Raw genomic sequence first — 17827 nt, forward strand, 5'->3', positions numbered from 1 at the left:
CTTATCCACTCAGCCATCCATCCATACCTACATATATCAAACGATCATCCATCACCTATCCTATCCCCCATCCACCTATCATTCTATCCTTCATCCATCTACTCATCCATCCATGGATCCATTTGTCCACCTATCCATCAGTACTTGCTTCCTCTCACATCCCCTGCCCTTTCATTTCTTTTTCTTCCTCTCCCTTTCCTCTTCCACCTACTTCCACCTAAGGACCCAAACTACCATCCATTGATACACCCAGTTAACAAACAAGTCTCCCCTGAGCCACTGTATGAGGTCTTACAAATACAGAGACACATCAGATCATGGCCCTTGAGGAGCACCAGTTCAGTGGAAAGAGACTGAGACTTCATCAACTGACAACAATACATTTTACAGAAACTGCCATCAGGCTCCAGGTATAAAGGGAGTCCAAGGGTCAGACACCTGCATTTGCTAATGGGAAGGAAGGCTGCCAGTGGGACATGCCCGAGATTACAAAGATAAGGAGGTGGTTAGCGTACAGGAAAGACTAGGATAAGACGGGAGAACTTGAGAAAAGGAACCAGACCTGTGTTACTCCCAGAGTTTAAAACCCAGCACTGCTTTTAAAACTGACTGTTACAGGTTCTGACTTTGTTTTATAACACATGCTTATGCCTCGGTATGAGCAGGTGCCAAGAGGAATAAGCCTCAAATGTAGACACGTTGTCATCTAAGTCAGACAGTGTAGCTGGTCAGGAAAGCAGGGTGTTCCTATTTTGACAGCCTCCAACATTCGCCATCCCCCTCCCCCCCCCATCCCCCACCCCAAGCAGGGGACAATGCAGAACTGAAACCTGATGACAGCGTCACAATGCCACCTAGTGTTCACAATGATAAATACATGACCGGTCTGGGCACTCTGTGCTAATTCTGACTTTTCCGTGTTCCCTCCTCTCTGCGCCTCATTTTTCTCAAATACAAAATAAACACGTGAGATAAAAAGAACTCTAAAGGTCATTATAAGCTCTGAAAGAGGATACCAGGCTATAGCACTCCAACTGCGTCAAAGAAAGGAACCTTCACTTAGATTTCTGCCTGAACACCGTCACACATGCATCGCACTGCATTTATAAATTATACTGCAAATGCTAGGAAGCCATGCTTTCTGCCCAGTTGGCGAAGTCCATTTGTCTGAACATAATGTCGACGGTGGAATTATGAGATGTGAAACCAGATCAGGCTTTGTTAAAATCACGTGCATGCTGATATTTTAGAAAATATGAAAACACCCAGAGAGCTGTTGCTTGATGCCCTGGAGCCATCTCCACTACTTGGAACACACCGTCCATCCCAAAGAAGGGACACTCTGCGATCGGAAACACATCAAAATCCTTGACCAAATGCTCACCTTCCTGGCCAATGACACATCCTAGTTTCCACCCCGTTTATCTTGCCTCTTGCTTCGCGTGCCAGGTAGTAAGCAAGGTTAGCCACCCAGTCTCCTGCGGATCAGTGATAGGATTCAGATACTGCCAGAAGGAAAGCAGCTACCAGTGACGAATCAGACAGGATGCAAATATCACAAAACAGAAGTAATCAGTGAGCGTGTTATAAACGTGTGAGAGGCACTAGATTGTATGCTACAGGTGATACAGATGAGTAAACAGTTCCAGGCTCTGGAGGGACTCACAGCAGAACGCGGCGTTGTTCATCCTGGCAAACTCTGAGACTTAAAGGTACAGCTTCTCGGGCCACCTGGGTGGCTCCGTCAGTTGAGCGTCCGACTTTGGCTCAGGTCACGATCTCACACTTAGTGAGTTTGAGACCCACATCAGGCTCTGTGCTGACAGCTCGGAGCCTGGAGCCTGCTTCCGATTCTGTGTCTCCCTCTCTCTCTACCTCTCCCCTGCTCATGCTGTCTCTCTCTCAAAAATAAATAAACATTAAAAACATTTTTTTAGGGGCGCCTGGGTGGTTCAGTCAGTTGGGCGTCCGACTTCGGCTCAGGTCATGATCTCACGGTCTGTGGATTCAAGCCCCGCGTTGGGCTCTCTGCTGACAGCTCAGAGCCTGGAGCCTGCTTCAGATTCTGTGTCTCCCTCTCTCTGCTCCTCCCCTCTTTGCACTCTGTCTCTCCCTCTTTCAAAAATAAACATTAAAAAAAATATTTTTTCAAATTTTTTTAGGGGTGCCTGGGTGGCTCAGTCGGTCGAGCGTCCGACTTCGGCTCAGGACATGATCTCACAGTTTATGAGTTCAAGCCCCACGTCAGGCTCTGTGCTGACAGTTCAGAGCCTGGAGCCTGCTTTGGATTCCCTCTCTGCACCTCCCCCATTCATTCCCTGTCTCTGAAAAATAAATAAATGTTAAAGAAAATTTAAAAAAAATTTTTAAAGTATGGCTTCTCAAATTCAGACTGTATCTTCAGAGTATAACATAGGTTCTGTGACCCGTATAAGCCTCTGTGCACAGACCAGTGCATCTCCTGTACCAAACATGCAACAGACATTTAGGAGACTGACCCAGATGAACAGAAACTGGTACATTTTGAATCCTCTCCTCCAGAGAGTTCTATAAACCACACTCCAGCACTTAGGAACTATATGCCAAAATCAAAGATGCAATAAGGTGAATGTATGGAACCCCTTTAATTCTCTGACACTTGGCATTTGAACATGACATCGAGGCCCACCCAGCACACCACACGCTAGAGAGGCTGGGAGAGGCTGGGACAATGACAGGAATAAGGGACCGAGGGCTGTGGTCGCTCACATGTCTCCTCCCAATTCTCCCTGCAGTGCCATCACGGGGGCAGCTTGAAACAGCCAGGATGGGAGTGTTCACACCACAGGAAGCAAACACCCCCTGCCAGGTAGGCTGCTGTTAAATGACTATCAAGCGGGTGGAGGCGTGCCCTTGAGGCAGGGGAAGCCACAAGGTAAGGGTGGGGGCTGTGTGGAGTCTAGCCACGCGCTAGGTGACGTCTCCGCTCTCTCCTGCCCACCCTTTATAACAGCTCCTCATTTCTCCGCTTAATGAATATCTGTTGTTCTGAACTGTGCGGTGCAGGGCGATTTGTTCTCTGAAAGACGGGGCCCAGCAGGAGGGCAGGCAGCCGCAAGCAGTGACAAAGGGCTGAAGAGTTCTGGGCAGAAACAGATTCGAGACTCAGAAAACAGGTGCTGGGAAGTTCAGGGTGGCTTCCTTAGGGACGTGGCAGGGCCAGCAGGTGTGAGCCAGGTGTGCACGGGCTGAGGCATCAGGAAGAGAGAATTTCTGGCCGGCGGTAGGAGGGTACAGGTGGAAACAGGAAACACAGACGTGTGCAGGCAGGACATCCGGGCGGGGTCCGGCAAGGCCAGAACGGAGAGCTCGGGATCCCTGCTCGCAAGTTGAGCACTCATCTCGTTGAGAAACCAAGGGGGTAAGTTCCAGGGGCTTTGTGGAGGACGGGTCCACAGTAGGGAAGATGGAGCTAGGAGCCTACGGGACTCACAGCAGGCCGGGCAGGTGGGAGGGAGGACAGTGACCAGAAGAGGCACAGACGCAGAGGGTGTTCAGAAGGCAAAATCAGCAAGACCTGAAGGCCTCCAAGAACCGTGCACTCAGTTCTGGCTTGAGGGGGATGGACGTGCCATCTTGGTAACGAGAAGAACAGTGAGCTCCATTTGGACGTTCCGAGTCTGGGAGACCCGCGGGCACCCACATGGAGATATGGAGGAGGCAGTGGGGACGTGAATCTTGGGCTCTGGGGAGAAGCCAGCAGATTTCAGGACCATTAGCACCGAGATGTTCAAACGAGTGACTGTCTCCCAGGGACGGAGCACAGTGAGCAAGGGAATGAAGCCATCCCACCACCTGTGTGCAGAAGAGAGGCCACCATAACCATGCACCACAGACGGGGCCCAAACACTGGACATCTGTCTTTCTTCCACAGTCCTCGGGGGCAAGAGGCCTGAGACCCAGGTGTGGGCAGGGCTGGTTTCTCCCGAGGCCTCTCTCTGGGCTCACAGACGGCCGTCCCTCTGTGCTGGTCTGTGTCCCCATCTCTTCTTATAGGGACACTAGTCATACTGGATTGGGGCCCACCCAACAGCCCCACTGTAACTTCATCGGCTCTCTGAGGGTCCATCTCCAGATACGGTCATGTTCTGAGACATCTGGGCTTAGACTGCAACACGGGAATTCTCGGGGCGCCCACCCCAGCCCCTGACAAGGAAGAGCATCAGGACTGTGGGATTTTAGTCCATGTGCTGCTGAAGTGAGCACAGGATTGTAGGAGAATCAGAAGGAACTCGGTGTCAGGAGACCCCGAGTGGAGAGGGAGGAGGGCGGGTAGGAGTGGGGGCAGAAGCAGGTGGCAGGGGACAGATGCACTGATTCTCCCACCTCCCTCCAGGTCTGCAAGCTGGGAGGGGCACACGGGAGACTCAGATCCCTTGGCACGGGCTCGGGGTGGCCCCCAAAGGGCTGCCTGCATCCTCTAGACAGACGTCTCCTCGATTCCCTCTCTTCATCTCCTGGCTCCGGAGGGTTCCGGGTGCACCCACGTTCCACCTCCGCACCGTGGGCTCAGGGGACCCAGACAGTGTGTTCCACGGGGAGGAGGGCCGGCCACAGCCGGGTGAACAGACACATTTCCACGAGCACAGGGCAGGGGTGCCGCCGGGGAAAGCAGACAGGGAGGGACCTGGGAGTGGGGTTCAGGGAACAGGACAGAAACACACTGGCTGGAGGGGAGCAAGCCCCTGAGGAAGTGGGGGGTCCAGGTCACTGGGGCCTTTCATCTGAGGGCCATGGAGGCCAGCAGAGCACTTCCCACAATGGAGGGGGCTTGGAGGGAAAACCTAAGTTCTGCCCATACACGTCCTGTCTGAAATGTCCACTAGGCACCCACGTGGGGACAGCGAGCGGCATGAGATGCCTCTGCTGGGAGGTCAATGGGGCTGCGACACGGGCAGGGCCACGTGGTCACAGGAGGGGCAGGGAGCACACCAGGAGGGCTCCTTGTTGTCACAAGGGCTGGTCCCACCTCCCTACAAACACAGGATGAGGAAGTCATTTCGGCCCCTAGATTACAGTCCAGCCCAGGGCTCTCATTTCACCAGTGCAAAATCTGTGGCCAAAAGCGATTCGAACGGTCTCGAAATTTGTTTAAGACAGAAGGGACCGGGCATCCTGGGTAAGTACAGGAGACAGTGCGTGTGTCTGTCACTGAGCTCTGGGAAAAGTACTGGTAGGACAGGGCCCTGCATGAGGCTCCCAGGACAGGGGTGTCTGTGGAACAGGACTCCCACCTGTCAGCCTGGACTCAGAGGGCGTCAGCGGCACGCCTCCACGCACACACATGAACGCAGAGACCGGCCATCAGCTGGCTATTAAACACCATCCTGTGGCTAAAAGTGAGCTCTCCCGGGGCGTCCGGGTGTCTCAGCGGGTTGAGCATCCAACTGTGACTCAGCTCATGATCTCACGGTTCGTGGGTTCAAGCCCCGCGGCAGGCTCTGGGCTGACGGCTCGGAGCCTGGAGGCCTGCTTGGGGTCCTCTGTCCTCTCTGCCCCTCCCCTGATCGTTCTCTCCCCGTCTCAAAAATAAACATTTAAAAATAAATTAATAAGTAAGTAAAAGTGAGCTCTCCCTTCACTGTGAGGTGTCCCTGAGCACGAAGATGGTGACGCTTCCCTGCTCAGAGGGGAAGGAGGAGCCCATGTGGAGAGGGCCCTCCTCCCCCGTCAGGTGCTGGCGTCCCAAGGAAGTAGACAAGGAAGTAGACAAGGAAGTAGACAAGGAAGTAGTCCCAAGGAAGTCGTGCAGAGGAAAGGCACACGATGGCCGAGTTCGGGGCCAGCACTAGCAAAGGCACCGCAGTGCACAGCAACCCTGTGTAAAGTGACGAGCGGGGGCCGAGGGCAGGGCACAGCTGTCCACCCCCGGCTGCTCACACCCAGGCCTCCGCAGCTTAGTAAGGAGCAGGCCACGTCTCCACCCCTGCAGCCACAGCCGACACCACCCCGCTCCTCCTTCCTGTGTGCAAAAGTGCCGTCCCGCAAGGAGAGCCTGCCGAACGAAATCAAAACAAGGACATCGCTCGGGACAAAACGGAATTGTATAAAACCTCTACGCGACAAAGACGCGTTTTTCCATTCATCTGGCAGAACACTAGGTAAAACGTGTTTGGCATCTAATGCTTTCACTCCCACCACAATATTGAGGGCAGCCTGCAGTCGTCACAAGGAAGCACGCCACAAGTCTCACAAACGATCTCTTAAAATAATTTTACCGAACTTCCTATCGAAAGGCAGGAAACGCGAAGGAGCAGGAACCTTGTCCAGCAAGAGATTACACTGGGCTTTCAACCACAGCCCCTACACACAGGAGTCACAGGGCACTGCCTTCAGGGCCGTGTTTGCAGTACTGCGGAGGTCTGTGTCGGGCGAGGCCCCGAGCGGCCGACAGAGAGGCACTTCCCTAAGGAGCTGAGGAAGCCAACCCCGGGCAGAAGCTCCAAGAGACATCTGTGTGCCTCAGGGCAGCACCTGACCCGTCTGGGGGATGGTGAAGCAGTCTGGGGGTCAAGACCAGAACTTTAGTAAACAGAACACATCGAGCGGGTAGGATACATATGTGGCTGTGTGCAAGTACTTGACGGGTTGAAGGGCGCTGTGTGTTTCCACCTACAGGTCTCAGTCAAGTTAAAACTCTAAAGCCATTGTTCAGAATGCGCTACGGCCTGGGTATGTGATAGGCGGGGGACCGGAGCAGGTGGGGCTGGAGTAAGACCCTGGTCCTGAGGGACCAGGAATGCCAGGATGAGAAGTCTTCAGGTTGTATCCCATCTGTGCATTCTACTCTGCTGCTCTTAAGCCTGCTGTGGCTCCCTAGTACCACAGTTTTTAAGTCAAAGCATGACACTGGGGGTCTTCTCCAGGCTCAATCACTACTCTGCCCCAGCTTCCCATCCGCTGCACTGAACCTCCAGGCACCCCCATCCTGTCCCCAGGGTCACATTCTGGGCCCCTGTTTCATGGCCCCACACGCCACAAGTCTTTTCTGCAGCCTCCCATTTCAGAAACTTTATGGTTAGAATTCTTTGCCCCGCTTTCCATAGTTTTCCTCAAATCTTCCAGCCTAAATAATCAATGAGAAATACTTCTGTGCTTCTCACATCTCCCTCCGCCTTGCAGTCCTATGAGCTCCTGAAACATGCTTGATCGATGTCTGCTGGGCTTCCCTCAAAGTGCTGCAGGGAGGCCACATGGGTCAGCCCTGCATAGCACAGAGGACAGACAAGGTGGCAGGAGAGACGGGAGAAGCCAGAGGACCAGGCGGGCCCCTGGAGGTGATCTAACAGGCGGACAAAGATGAGCCCAGGCGAAGCTGGGGGTTTCCAGGCAGGGTGGGTGTCCGCTCAAGTGCTGCCCCCTTCACCTGTCACTCTGTCACACCAACACTCCTGCTCCTGCTCCTTCCAACACACGTGCTCCAGGTCCAGAGTCCACTTTTCTTAACAGGAGCCTTTTTGTTTCCCCCAGACAGGGAACAAGTCACAGCGCCTCCCGACGACAGCCAAGTGCTATTTCTCTGAACAGTTCCCAGCCGCCATCAGGCCCCCACCAGGACACCAGCAGCTCCTGCAGGATTCCTGCAGAAAATGGGCCAGCCGGACAGGCCCCTCTGCTTCCTGTCCCACCCAAAGGGAAAAGTAGCTGAGTGAACAAGGACAAAGGTCCCTCCAAAGACGGCTGGCTTTGAGTAGGAAGGCCGTGAACTAGTCACAAGAAAGCCCAATCAATCGACCACCCTTTCAACCAGGTTGATTTCTGGAGCATCTTTCGGCTCAGGCATGGAGCTGGGGCATAGGGCCACAAAGATGAGCAAAACAAGTCCCAACTATGGAGGACAGTCTATCTCTCTTCAGAGTTAAGCCACACCTCGAGAGGGGAAAAAAAGAGGGGTCGTGATCGGTGTTGAAACAAATGCTCGGAGCCCGGGGTGAGGGGGGGAGGGGCTCTGGTAACAGTTGGGGGGGGGGGGGGGGGATCACGGAGGACGTGACCCCGACCTTGGCTATAGACAAAGGGAGTAGAATCTCCATGAGCCAGACTGGGACAAGCAGAGGAAAGAGAGAGCCGGGGAGATCAGGAGGACACCGGGGTTTGGCAGGACCGCGGTCCCACAAGCCAGTGAGTGAAGAGCAGGAAGGCGTCGCCAGGCCCTGGAAACAGGGTCCCACCTGCCGTTCTGGGGTGTCCGGGCATCGATCAACCACCACCCCAGGCGCCTCACCAACACTTCCCGGACATTTCAGAGATGAGCTGAAGGGGGACAGGAAAACCCATTTCTGCTCAAGAAGCTTTGCACTAACACAAAGTGAGGCTCCCCCCGCCCCGGGATCAGTAAGAAGCCTGCGGGGAAGTGGGCCCCAAGCAGGAGCCTGTGTGAAGGGGAAGGGAACCGACAGCTCCAGCGGCGCAAAGGGCGGGAGACGCACACGGGAAATGAGGACTAAGCTTCCACCCGATGCTTCACCCTAAGAAGGAGCCACGAACGCCCAAGAGCCTCCGGCGGTGGGTGGTCTCTACCTTGTGCTGGCGGTGGTCCTCACTGTCAACACCGAAGGCTCAGGAACAGCTGGGGCGTCCTCTGCACACGAACATCTCTCCCGGGTGGCTCTAGCCTCCACGCACAAACTCCCTGGGTGAGTCCAGCCCACAGGTCTAGGCTCCACCTCTTCCCACAGTGCCCTTCGGTGAGTCCAGCCCACAGGCCTTGGCTCCACCCCTTCCTACAGTGCACCTGGGTGACTCCCGCCCACAGGCCTGGGCTCCACCCCTTCCCACAGTGCCCCTCCGTGAGTCCCGCCCACAGGCCTGGGCTCCACCCCTTCCCACAGTGCCCCTCGGTGAGTCCAGCCCACAGGCCTGGGCTCCACCCCTCCCCACTTCCCACAGTGCCCCTCGGTGAGTCCAGCCCACAGACCGTGGCCCCACCCCCTCCCACTTCCCCTACTTTGCGTGTTTTGTGATTTACCTTTTCTTCGTTTTGACGCTGGTTCGCAGGTGTTTTACCGTTTTCCCCAAATCTAACACTAACCTGTGGACACCCTCTACTTCTGTAGCTATGACCTTATCCGTTCCGGGAGCTTCTCACACCACAGAGAAGATGTCTCCGTGGGACCCTACACAGTGCATGCTTCTGTTCAGTTCTCCCGCTCAGTTCCTGCGATCGGGGGCACCCAAGTGGCTTCGGGACCTAGCTCGGAGCGGGCACTCAGGAGCCAAAAAGGAGCTGGTAGAAAGGGGTTTCAGGCTAGTGCAGGGTAGGGACCCTTGTGTCTTGGATTCTTTCTCAAGTGTATTTCTTTAGTCCCGTTAATGACTGTTACCAGGATCTCAGTGCTGCCCAGGACCCCCCAGGGACATGTAACTCTCTCCGTCTGAATGAACAGGCACACGTGATCAGGTGTGACTGCCCAGGCTCCAGGAGAAAGGGGGACACAGCTCCCATCTTGCCCTCGCTCTGTCCTGGGGGGCTCACGCTTGCCACTAGCTGCCATGTGGTTAGAAGTTCAGGCCACGTGGACAGACACGGTTAGGAGCTCCAGATCCAGCACCAGCCCTGCCGTGTCCAGCTACCCCGAAGGAACTGAAGGACACTGAAGGAACTTCTATCCCGGCTAAGACAAGCCTTCTGTGGGCCCTTGTTCACACTGCAGATGGTGAACACGGCGAACGTGAGGATATGAGGCCAACGCATTTGGGGAGGCTAGTGACACAGCAATAGGTAGCCACCTTTGAGCAAGTCACATTCCCTCGGCTGGGGCTCATTCCCTACATGGGAAAGGCTGGAGCAGAACATGATCCCCGAGTCCTCCCTTTGCCCTGATTGTCAGTGATCCCGCACAGGTACACACGACAGCCTCCCCTTACGGGGCTGCTGTGCCAAGGCAGGGAGCCCAAATCAGCGCGGTTCATCCCCACCAGACACGGGAGGAGGACAGCAAACGAGGAACGTGGCCTCGCTATGGTTCCCTTTCCTGCGTGGGGGTGAGGGTGCGGATATAGTTATGGGTAGAATCCTGTCCCCCCAAATATGTTATGTGGAGTCCTGACCCCCAGGACTTCAGAACGTGGCCTGATTTGGGAATCGCATCTTTATAGAGGTCGCCATGTTAAAATGAGGTTCTTAGGGTGGGACTGGTGCCCTTACTGAAGGGGAATGGGGACCCAGATAGAGTTGCACAGACAGACGGCCCGGCCAGCACTCAGGACTGGAGGGAAGCATCTGTGAGCTGAGGAACAGTGCAGACCGATGGCCCCCACCAGAATGGGCAAGAATGGGGTCCCTATAGGTTTCAGAGGGGGTGTGGCCCCGTGACACCTGGTGCCTGACATGGCTCCAGACCCTGAGGCACACGCTTCTGCTGCCGTGCTGTTCGAGACGCTTCCTCGCGAATGACCACAGACGGCCAAACTCACACACAGGTGGGGCTGAGCCCCAAGGTGGCTGTGCTGGCAGGAGGCAGGACACGCACCTGTCTCTCCAGACCCTGGTCAGAGCTCGGGCCCGGGGCCAAGTCTCTAACAGCTCTGCTGGGCTGCACAGTGTGCACCGCTGACAACCCACCCAGGCGGGTGCGTGGGTCACTGGTGTCTGGCGTCCAGAGAATCGTGCGACCGCCACCACTTCAATCCTCCACCCACTTCTCAGAAGGCTCGTTCCTGGAACCCAGCCACAGATCTGTGTTGACACACTGCCCGCAGCTGCTGCTCCCCACTAGGCACATCTCAGGGTTGCGATAGAGAACTCACCGCCGGCAACCCCGACACTTTCTGCCACCGGGCCCCCTGCCGGAAGGCCTCTGTCAGCCCCCTACAGCATGCACCTCGTTGGCTCGGCCACGTGGGCTATAATGATGGTGAGTGAGTGACTCACAGGGCATCTACCCTGAGACCTGCTCCTCTACCCGAGATGGGCCGGCGGACCCACCTCGGCCAGCCGCACAGGCGCTGAAACGTGAGAGTGGACAGAGGCCCTTCGAGCCGCTGGGGTCCATCCTCTGACAGCATCTCTGACCCTCTGCCTCACCCTGCTCGGTCTCCTCGGACCTTCATGCCAAGGTCCTACCAGTCAACCCTCCCTGTCCCCTCTGCCTGCCTGGACTGTCCCCTCCTCTGCCTGGACTGTCCCTCTGCCTGAATGTCCCCTCTCTGCCTGAACTGTCCCCCCTCTGCCTAGACCGTCCCCTCTCCCTGGACTGTCCCTGTCCCTCTTCTGCCTGACTTTCCTCTCTGCCTGGACTGTCCCCTATGACCCTATGTCTAGACTACCCCTTCTCTGCCTGGACTGTCCCCTCCTCTGCCTCGACTGCCCCTCCTCTGCCTGAACTGTCCCCTGTGCCTAGGCTGTCCTTCCTCTGCCTGGACCGTCCCTTCCGCCCTGTCCCCCTCTCCCACAGCCAGCTCTTCCTCATCACTGTGAAATTTACTAAAGGAAACTTCATTTAAAAGGCATCAGGAGGCCAGCAGGTAGAGTTCAGACGCCACCACTGTCCTCAAGGGCAGACCCAACAGGGACCTTGCACTTGGATCCTACTTTAGCTACTACTTTGTTTCCCCAGAAGGAGGAAGGACAGTTTCCTCCCCCACCACCCCTGCCACAACCCAGCCAATGAGACGCTCACAACTCGGCAGTGAGAAGCCACTACGTTTGGAGCCCCCCGGTTTATTCCAAAGGCCTTCTGATGTGTGTGAGGAGCTTCCCAGCGCCCCCTTGCTTCTACAAAAGAGAGTTCCTCCCCTTTGCTCTCCAGACCGGTCTGTGATTTGGCTGTAGTTTGTATGTCCCAAGCTGCATTTCCAGGCTATTCCCAAATAAGCCCATTTTTGTTGGTAAAATAGCTGGAAGTTTTATTTTTAGGCTTAATACCACTCAGCACTCCACCATGGGTACCATCGAATGGCCCTTCCCGACCACGCAATCCCCATCACATCCCCTCCACAGTTGAACTCCTATCACGTATGTCCTGCTGGTGTATTATACACGGCACGCATCTATCTCATTCACTGGAGTACATCTATCTTACTCACTGGAAGTGTTCCAGTGAATAAGACAGATGAATCTTATTCTTCCAGTGAATACCCTATCCTAGGATAGCGCCCGGCACGCAGCAGGAAATAAATGCATGTTGAAAGTATGAATGAATATTAATACACTGGCCCTCTGTAAACCCCACAGGCTGCTGTTCAGACACTACCAGGTAGGGACTTTTTCCTTTCTTTCTGTTTTTCTTTCCTGTGACTAACTTGCTTACCTCCAGGCTTCTAGAAAAAAAGCTCCTCATTAAGGGCCATGCAAGAATTAACCGACAGAATGGATCACCGCCAAAGCCATGAGTAAGGTGCAAGAAACCTACAGCCTGACGTTCCAAGAACCACCACACGCCAAATGCGATGCCTATTTGCCACAACTTTGGGCCAGGGCGACCAGAAGCACAATCACAGAGCAAGAAAAGTTCGGGCAGGCTCTACTTTTCTAAACAGCACATCTCCAACCAACTGGCTCGCACACACACTCTCTCTTCTGGGGATCAAAGTTCCAGGTGAGTCACCTCCTACCTGTGTCCGATGCCAGATCACAGATGCCCTGGAATGGCCCAGCTTGTTCCGGCACGGTCCTTTATCGTAATGGATCAGGAGGAAGTCATCCTGGAAGAGGAGAGAGAGCAGGGTGGATGGCAGGTTCCTCGAAGTTCAGCGAGTGAGTCCTGCCTGGGCCAAAGTAAGTGGGGGACAGGGGCGGGGGGTGGGGGGCACAGAGGAAGGGCTCACGCCCACAGCACCGGGCTGCCTCCTGGGGACCTCCCTCCTCCATTCTCTCCCCGTGGCCTCCCCAAGGGGACGTGGCCTTGGGCACTAGAGGGAGCCCTGCCCCAGATCTCTGGCTTTTGCAAGGGAGAGGCTCTCAGTGCAGTGGGGCTTGTGAACAAGTAGGTCAGAAGCCCCAGCTACTCCACCAGCCACTCCCGGGCCTGGCTGTGTTTGATGCCCCCAGAGCTCGGCTGCCTTTACATCCTCCGGCCGCCCGCCCGGCAGGATTACCCCCGGATTAGATGATTCCCTTGATCTCCGGTTCATCCTCCTGCATTAGTGCCGGGCTTCCCACCTGGGAAGTGCGGCTTCCTTTCAGCTCAGACCACGAAAACCTACTCATTCCTCCGCAGCAAGCAGCTCGGGAACCATCTGCCACCTCCAATTCCTCCAGATGTCTGAAGTGAGTTCTGACCCACGGAAACATCCTGTTCCTGCCTCCCTCCGGGCGCTCTCACCTCCCACCCTCACCTCCCGTCTGATCGCTGTCAGGTTCTTGGGATGGGGACCCTCAGCCGGGGACAGTCTCTAACTATGTTTGCGGCTCAGCGCTCGGCCCCCAAATCCCGAGCCCGCACCAAGTGAGCAGGAAGGGGCTTTGCACACAAAACCCTCCGCTCCCCCAACTCCAGCAGGAAATGCCGTTTCTCTCCTGTTGAACACGAAAAACAACAGCTCAGTAAACAGTGCAGAGGAGGGGCCCAGGGCCGCGCGCTCATTTAACTGGGGGTGTAAACAGCCAGCCTCCCCCTGAGAAAGGGATAAATGAGCACAGGGCCCCGGGTCTCGGAGAGGCCCGGAAGTCACTCTTCGAGAGCCCCGTGGAGCCGGACATCAGCCGTGTGCCCGGCCCTTAAACCCAGCTCTGTCGGAACCGGACTGGGCGGCCGCCGTCCCCCGGCCCTCGGCTCATCCTGAGAACGACGCTGGCAGAAAATCTGGGGCTTTTACGGGCCACCCTCGCAGTGCCAGAACGCACACCCACATCAGCAGACCCTGGCTTTTCTGGGGCAGCAGCAAGAAGCTTCTGCGGGAGTTGCCGTCCCAGCCTGCGGCTCCTGCCTCAGGGCCTCTCCCGGTCCCCGCGACTGTGGAAGGAAGCCTAGGTACACGTGGACACAAAGCTTCTTCCAGCCGGTGCTTCATCTGCTATGAAGCTCCTCCTGACGGCGTCTGTCCACCGCGAACCCCCCGCGCTTCCTTGAACTCTGAATTACGCCCTCCTTCACCCTGATATTAACTTACTCATACGCTGAAATTAGTTAATGTTTCATTGCTATGTCTCATTTTCCCAGACGGACTATCATAAGGCCTTGTACCCGGAGGCTCCTGAACAGCTTTTGAATTTGTTATCAGAAATACAAAAAAAAAAAAAAAAAAGGGGGGGGGTGGGGTGGGCAGGGAGATCACTAGCTCCTCAAGATCATGGACTCCGCCAGCCTCCTGGAGACAGCCTCCACCCCAGCCTCTGCTCAGAGGAGTCCGGTGGAGCCTGGACACTGGGGGCCAGCTTCGGGAACAGAATGAAAAGCTTGTTCAAATAGGTCCTTTCTTACACCTGACAAAAGCACTGGAAGATGCCTTTACAAAACACACATGATTTCATTGTGATGTTAAGCTTCCTGCCGAAGCCCTGGGGCAGAACCTCCCACCCCCACCCCAGGCCCTGCCAGGAATCCAGGAGTATTTTTGTGGGAGGCCAACATTTCCCTTACTATCGTTCAGGGAAGTTTCACTGAGCCCCTGGCTGGAAATAGAAACAATGGCGCATGAGCAGAAAGCTGCAATCATGGAGAGATTCAAGGATAAAAGTAAATCCCCCCCAGGCCTTTTGTGTCAAATTCGGGCTTGCACCAGTGGGTTCTCCCCCCACACTGTTGTCTTTTAGAGACTGAAAGATCAAAGAGTAGAGACCATTAAATCTTCCCGGATTCCCCTTGAGAAAAGGAAGTACAATAAAACCTTGGATTGCAAGTAACTTGTTCTGGGCGCATCCCGCGAAGACAAACGTTTCTAATAAACTTTAACTTGATGCCGAACGTCACGTGATCACAACTGAGCCAATGGTTCTTGAAATTCACTCTGATATACAAATGCTTTGGATTACAAGCATGTTTCCAGAACAAATTCTGCTCGCAAACTAATTCCAACTCCCACAGACAGAATGTGTGTAGTAAATCAAATGAGTTTGGGGAGCCTGGGTGGCTCAGTTGGTTAAGTGGCCGACGTTGGCTCAGGTCATGATCTCACAGTTTGAGTTCGAGCCCCACGTCGGGCTCTGTGCTGACAGCTCGGAGCCTGGAGCCTGCTTCTGATTCTGTCTCCCTCTCTCTCTAGCTCTCCCCCGTTTGTGCTCTGTCTCTGTCTTTCAAAAATGAATGAATGTTAAAAAATTTTTTTTAATAAAATGGGTTTATAGAACAAATTGCACAGGGTGGGCCATGTAACAATTACTTCAATAAAAACTATCCCCCCAAAAAATAAAAGGAAGAGAGTACATGTGTCCCTTTCAACTGTGTGGCGATGGCGGGGAGCAGGGGGAGCACGACGTGCACACCAGTGACGGTCCGGGCCAGGTGCAGAGAGGAGTATAAGGCCCACAATGGAAGGAAGCAGCCTGATGTGACTTATAACTCCTCAATGTGTACATGTGCAAGAGGCTGTCTCGAGTGGAGAAGTTCCCGAGATGAGAAAGACCAGTAAAGTGCACTCCTGTCTTAGAAGCACTCCTGGCTTCCAGCCATGTGCTCATGCACTTGTCTTAAATCATGGTTATTGTCCCTGATAAATGGCCCCAGGGCAGACTCGCTTTCCTTGAGAATCTGCTTTCTAAGCCACAGGGTCATTTTTCAGCAGCTCTTCCTTTACAGAGACTAACAGGAAGCACTTGGCCAGGAGGATGATGACTTTCAAGGTGGAAAAGGGCAGAGCCGTTCCTCTGTCATCAGTTCAGGCAGAGCCAGGAGGGTCCAGGCCTTCTGCACAGGGTGGGGGAACCCGGGCCTCAGAACGGAGTCAGACAGACAGAAAGACAGACAGACGGGGTGTTTCTCCAGGGACCAGAGCAGAGCCAACAGCTTTGTGTTCAACGGAGACCATTCCCTTTCCTGTAACTTCATCAAGGCAGCACAGCGATCTCCCCTCCCCACCCCCAACCGCAAACTAAACCTGTTGTCAGCTCCTTTTCAATCCGTCCCCAGAAAAGTCTCCCAGGAGATTTGCTAACATGTAACACAACTGGCATTTCCCTTCCTTTCCCCTGTAGGAAAAGTTGTAAGGAGTGGCAAATTGCAGACCAGATACTAAATGATAACATCAGAATTTAAAAATCAGATTTCCCCCCAAATTGGATTATGGTAAAAATGCAAAATTATAGACATAACGTAGAGAAAGGCCATATATAATTTTATATACATACATATGTAAGAACTTTAAGGCCCCAAGGACTTTGCAGCGCTTGAGACATCCCTCTAACATCTCTCCCCACCACGCAAGGTCATAGAACAAACTTGTTTGGATCTACGCTAGAGAAGATTAACCTTGCCAAACCGATTTATGAAACTTGCCTAGGATGAGAAAAGGAAGCCTTCAGGATAGAAAACAGGTGATGACTCCCTGAGATTTTTTCAGCCACACACGGTTCTGCTGTACGTTTCATAACTGAAAGTTAATAAACGAACAGAAGCCTTTTCCAAAAAACAACACAAAAGAAGCAATCTAATATTTTTAAAGATGGCCCTTAGGTTACAGATCTGTTACCTTCTTTAAGATTCAATCTCAAATACGCATGTATATTCCTGATAATCTGTAGGCCCGTCCTGAGGACGATAGGCAAACTTTCAAGGTCACTGACCACTCTGATGTAGCCCCTGAGAGGGACACTCAACCAGACCAGCAGAGTGATAACAGAGTTAGGGTAGCAGGGGCAGGCTGTGGACAAATGAACTCCTAGCGATGGAAAGCAGGGGTGTGTGACAACCCCTCCTCTCTTTCACTAGTTTTAGAAGAGTTGCACACAGTCATCCTTGCTGTCCAGGATATACATACACAAACACACAGGACACGGGACTTGATTTGCTTGGATTGTCACTGATCGGAATGATTTTAACAGATGATCATTTCTGGTACTTAATGATAGTGGTTTTTTTAAATTTTCTTTTAATGTTTTATTTATTTTTGAGACAGAGAGAGACAGAGCATGAGCAGGGGAGGGGCAGAGAGAGAGGGAGACACAGAAGCCGAAGCAGGCTCCAGGCTCCGAGCTGTCAGCACAGAGCCTGACGCGGGGCTTGAACTCATGGAGTGTGAGACCATGACCTGAGCTGAAGGCAGACGCTCAACCGACTGAGCCACCCAGGCGCCCCTTAATTATAGTTTTAAAAACCTATGTACAGGGGCACCTGGGTGGCTCAGTGGGTTGAGTGGCCAACTCTTGGTTTCAGCTCAGGTCCTGATCTTGTGGTTCGTGAGTTCGCACCCTGAGTCGGGCTCTGAGCTGACAGTGTAGAGCCTGCTTAGGATTCTCTGTCTTTCGGTCTCTCTCTCTCTGCCCCTCTGCACACGCCCTCTCTCTCAAAATAAATAAATTAAAAAAATAAATAAATAAAAACCTATGTACAAATAAACTCTTGTAAAACTAAAGTCAGAATGTCATCATTTTGGCAAGATGCCCAATCTCCTCATATGGTTGAAGAAGAACATCAAACTGAAATTAGTATCCTTTGCATCTGGCCTTGAAGCTCCAGAGAAAACCAGGTGCTTCAAGAGGGGAGGGTTGTGTGCTCTCGGTGGGGACTTAGCACGTGCAGAGCTACTGGGGTTCAGAGTGCTTGGGACACATTCAGCACAGGTCACACTTGGGAGAAGGTGGCCATATGAGGCTAGAAACTTCCATTCTGCCAGATGGCACAGAGTGTATGTTTTTCTGCCCTGTGGGTGACAGAAGGTCACTGAACTGTGCCACTGCCAACATGTTCCCCAG

The 17827-nt window shown here is 53.8% G+C and overlaps 1 protein-coding gene across 8 annotated transcripts in view; it reads right to left on the reverse strand.

Annotated features, from left to right (window-relative positions):
• The window catches only part of RNF144A (ring finger protein 144A), a 107330-nt gene that overhangs the window by 18758 nt on the left and 70745 nt on the right, over positions 1-17827 (reverse strand). For all 8 annotated transcript variants that reach the window (XM_049652595.1, XM_049652597.1, XM_049652596.1 and 5 more), the window contains one exon: positions 12595-12684. In XM_049652595.1, the coding sequence (XP_049508552.1) occupies positions 12595-12684 (90 nt within the window). The remainder of the gene's footprint in view (positions 1-12594; positions 12685-17827) is intronic.

This window comes from Panthera uncia (genome assembly GCF_023721935.1).
Source record: "Panthera uncia isolate 11264 chromosome A3 unlocalized genomic scaffold, Puncia_PCG_1.0 HiC_scaffold_12, whole genome shotgun sequence".
NCBI lineage: Eukaryota > Metazoa > Chordata > Mammalia > Carnivora > Felidae > Panthera > Panthera uncia.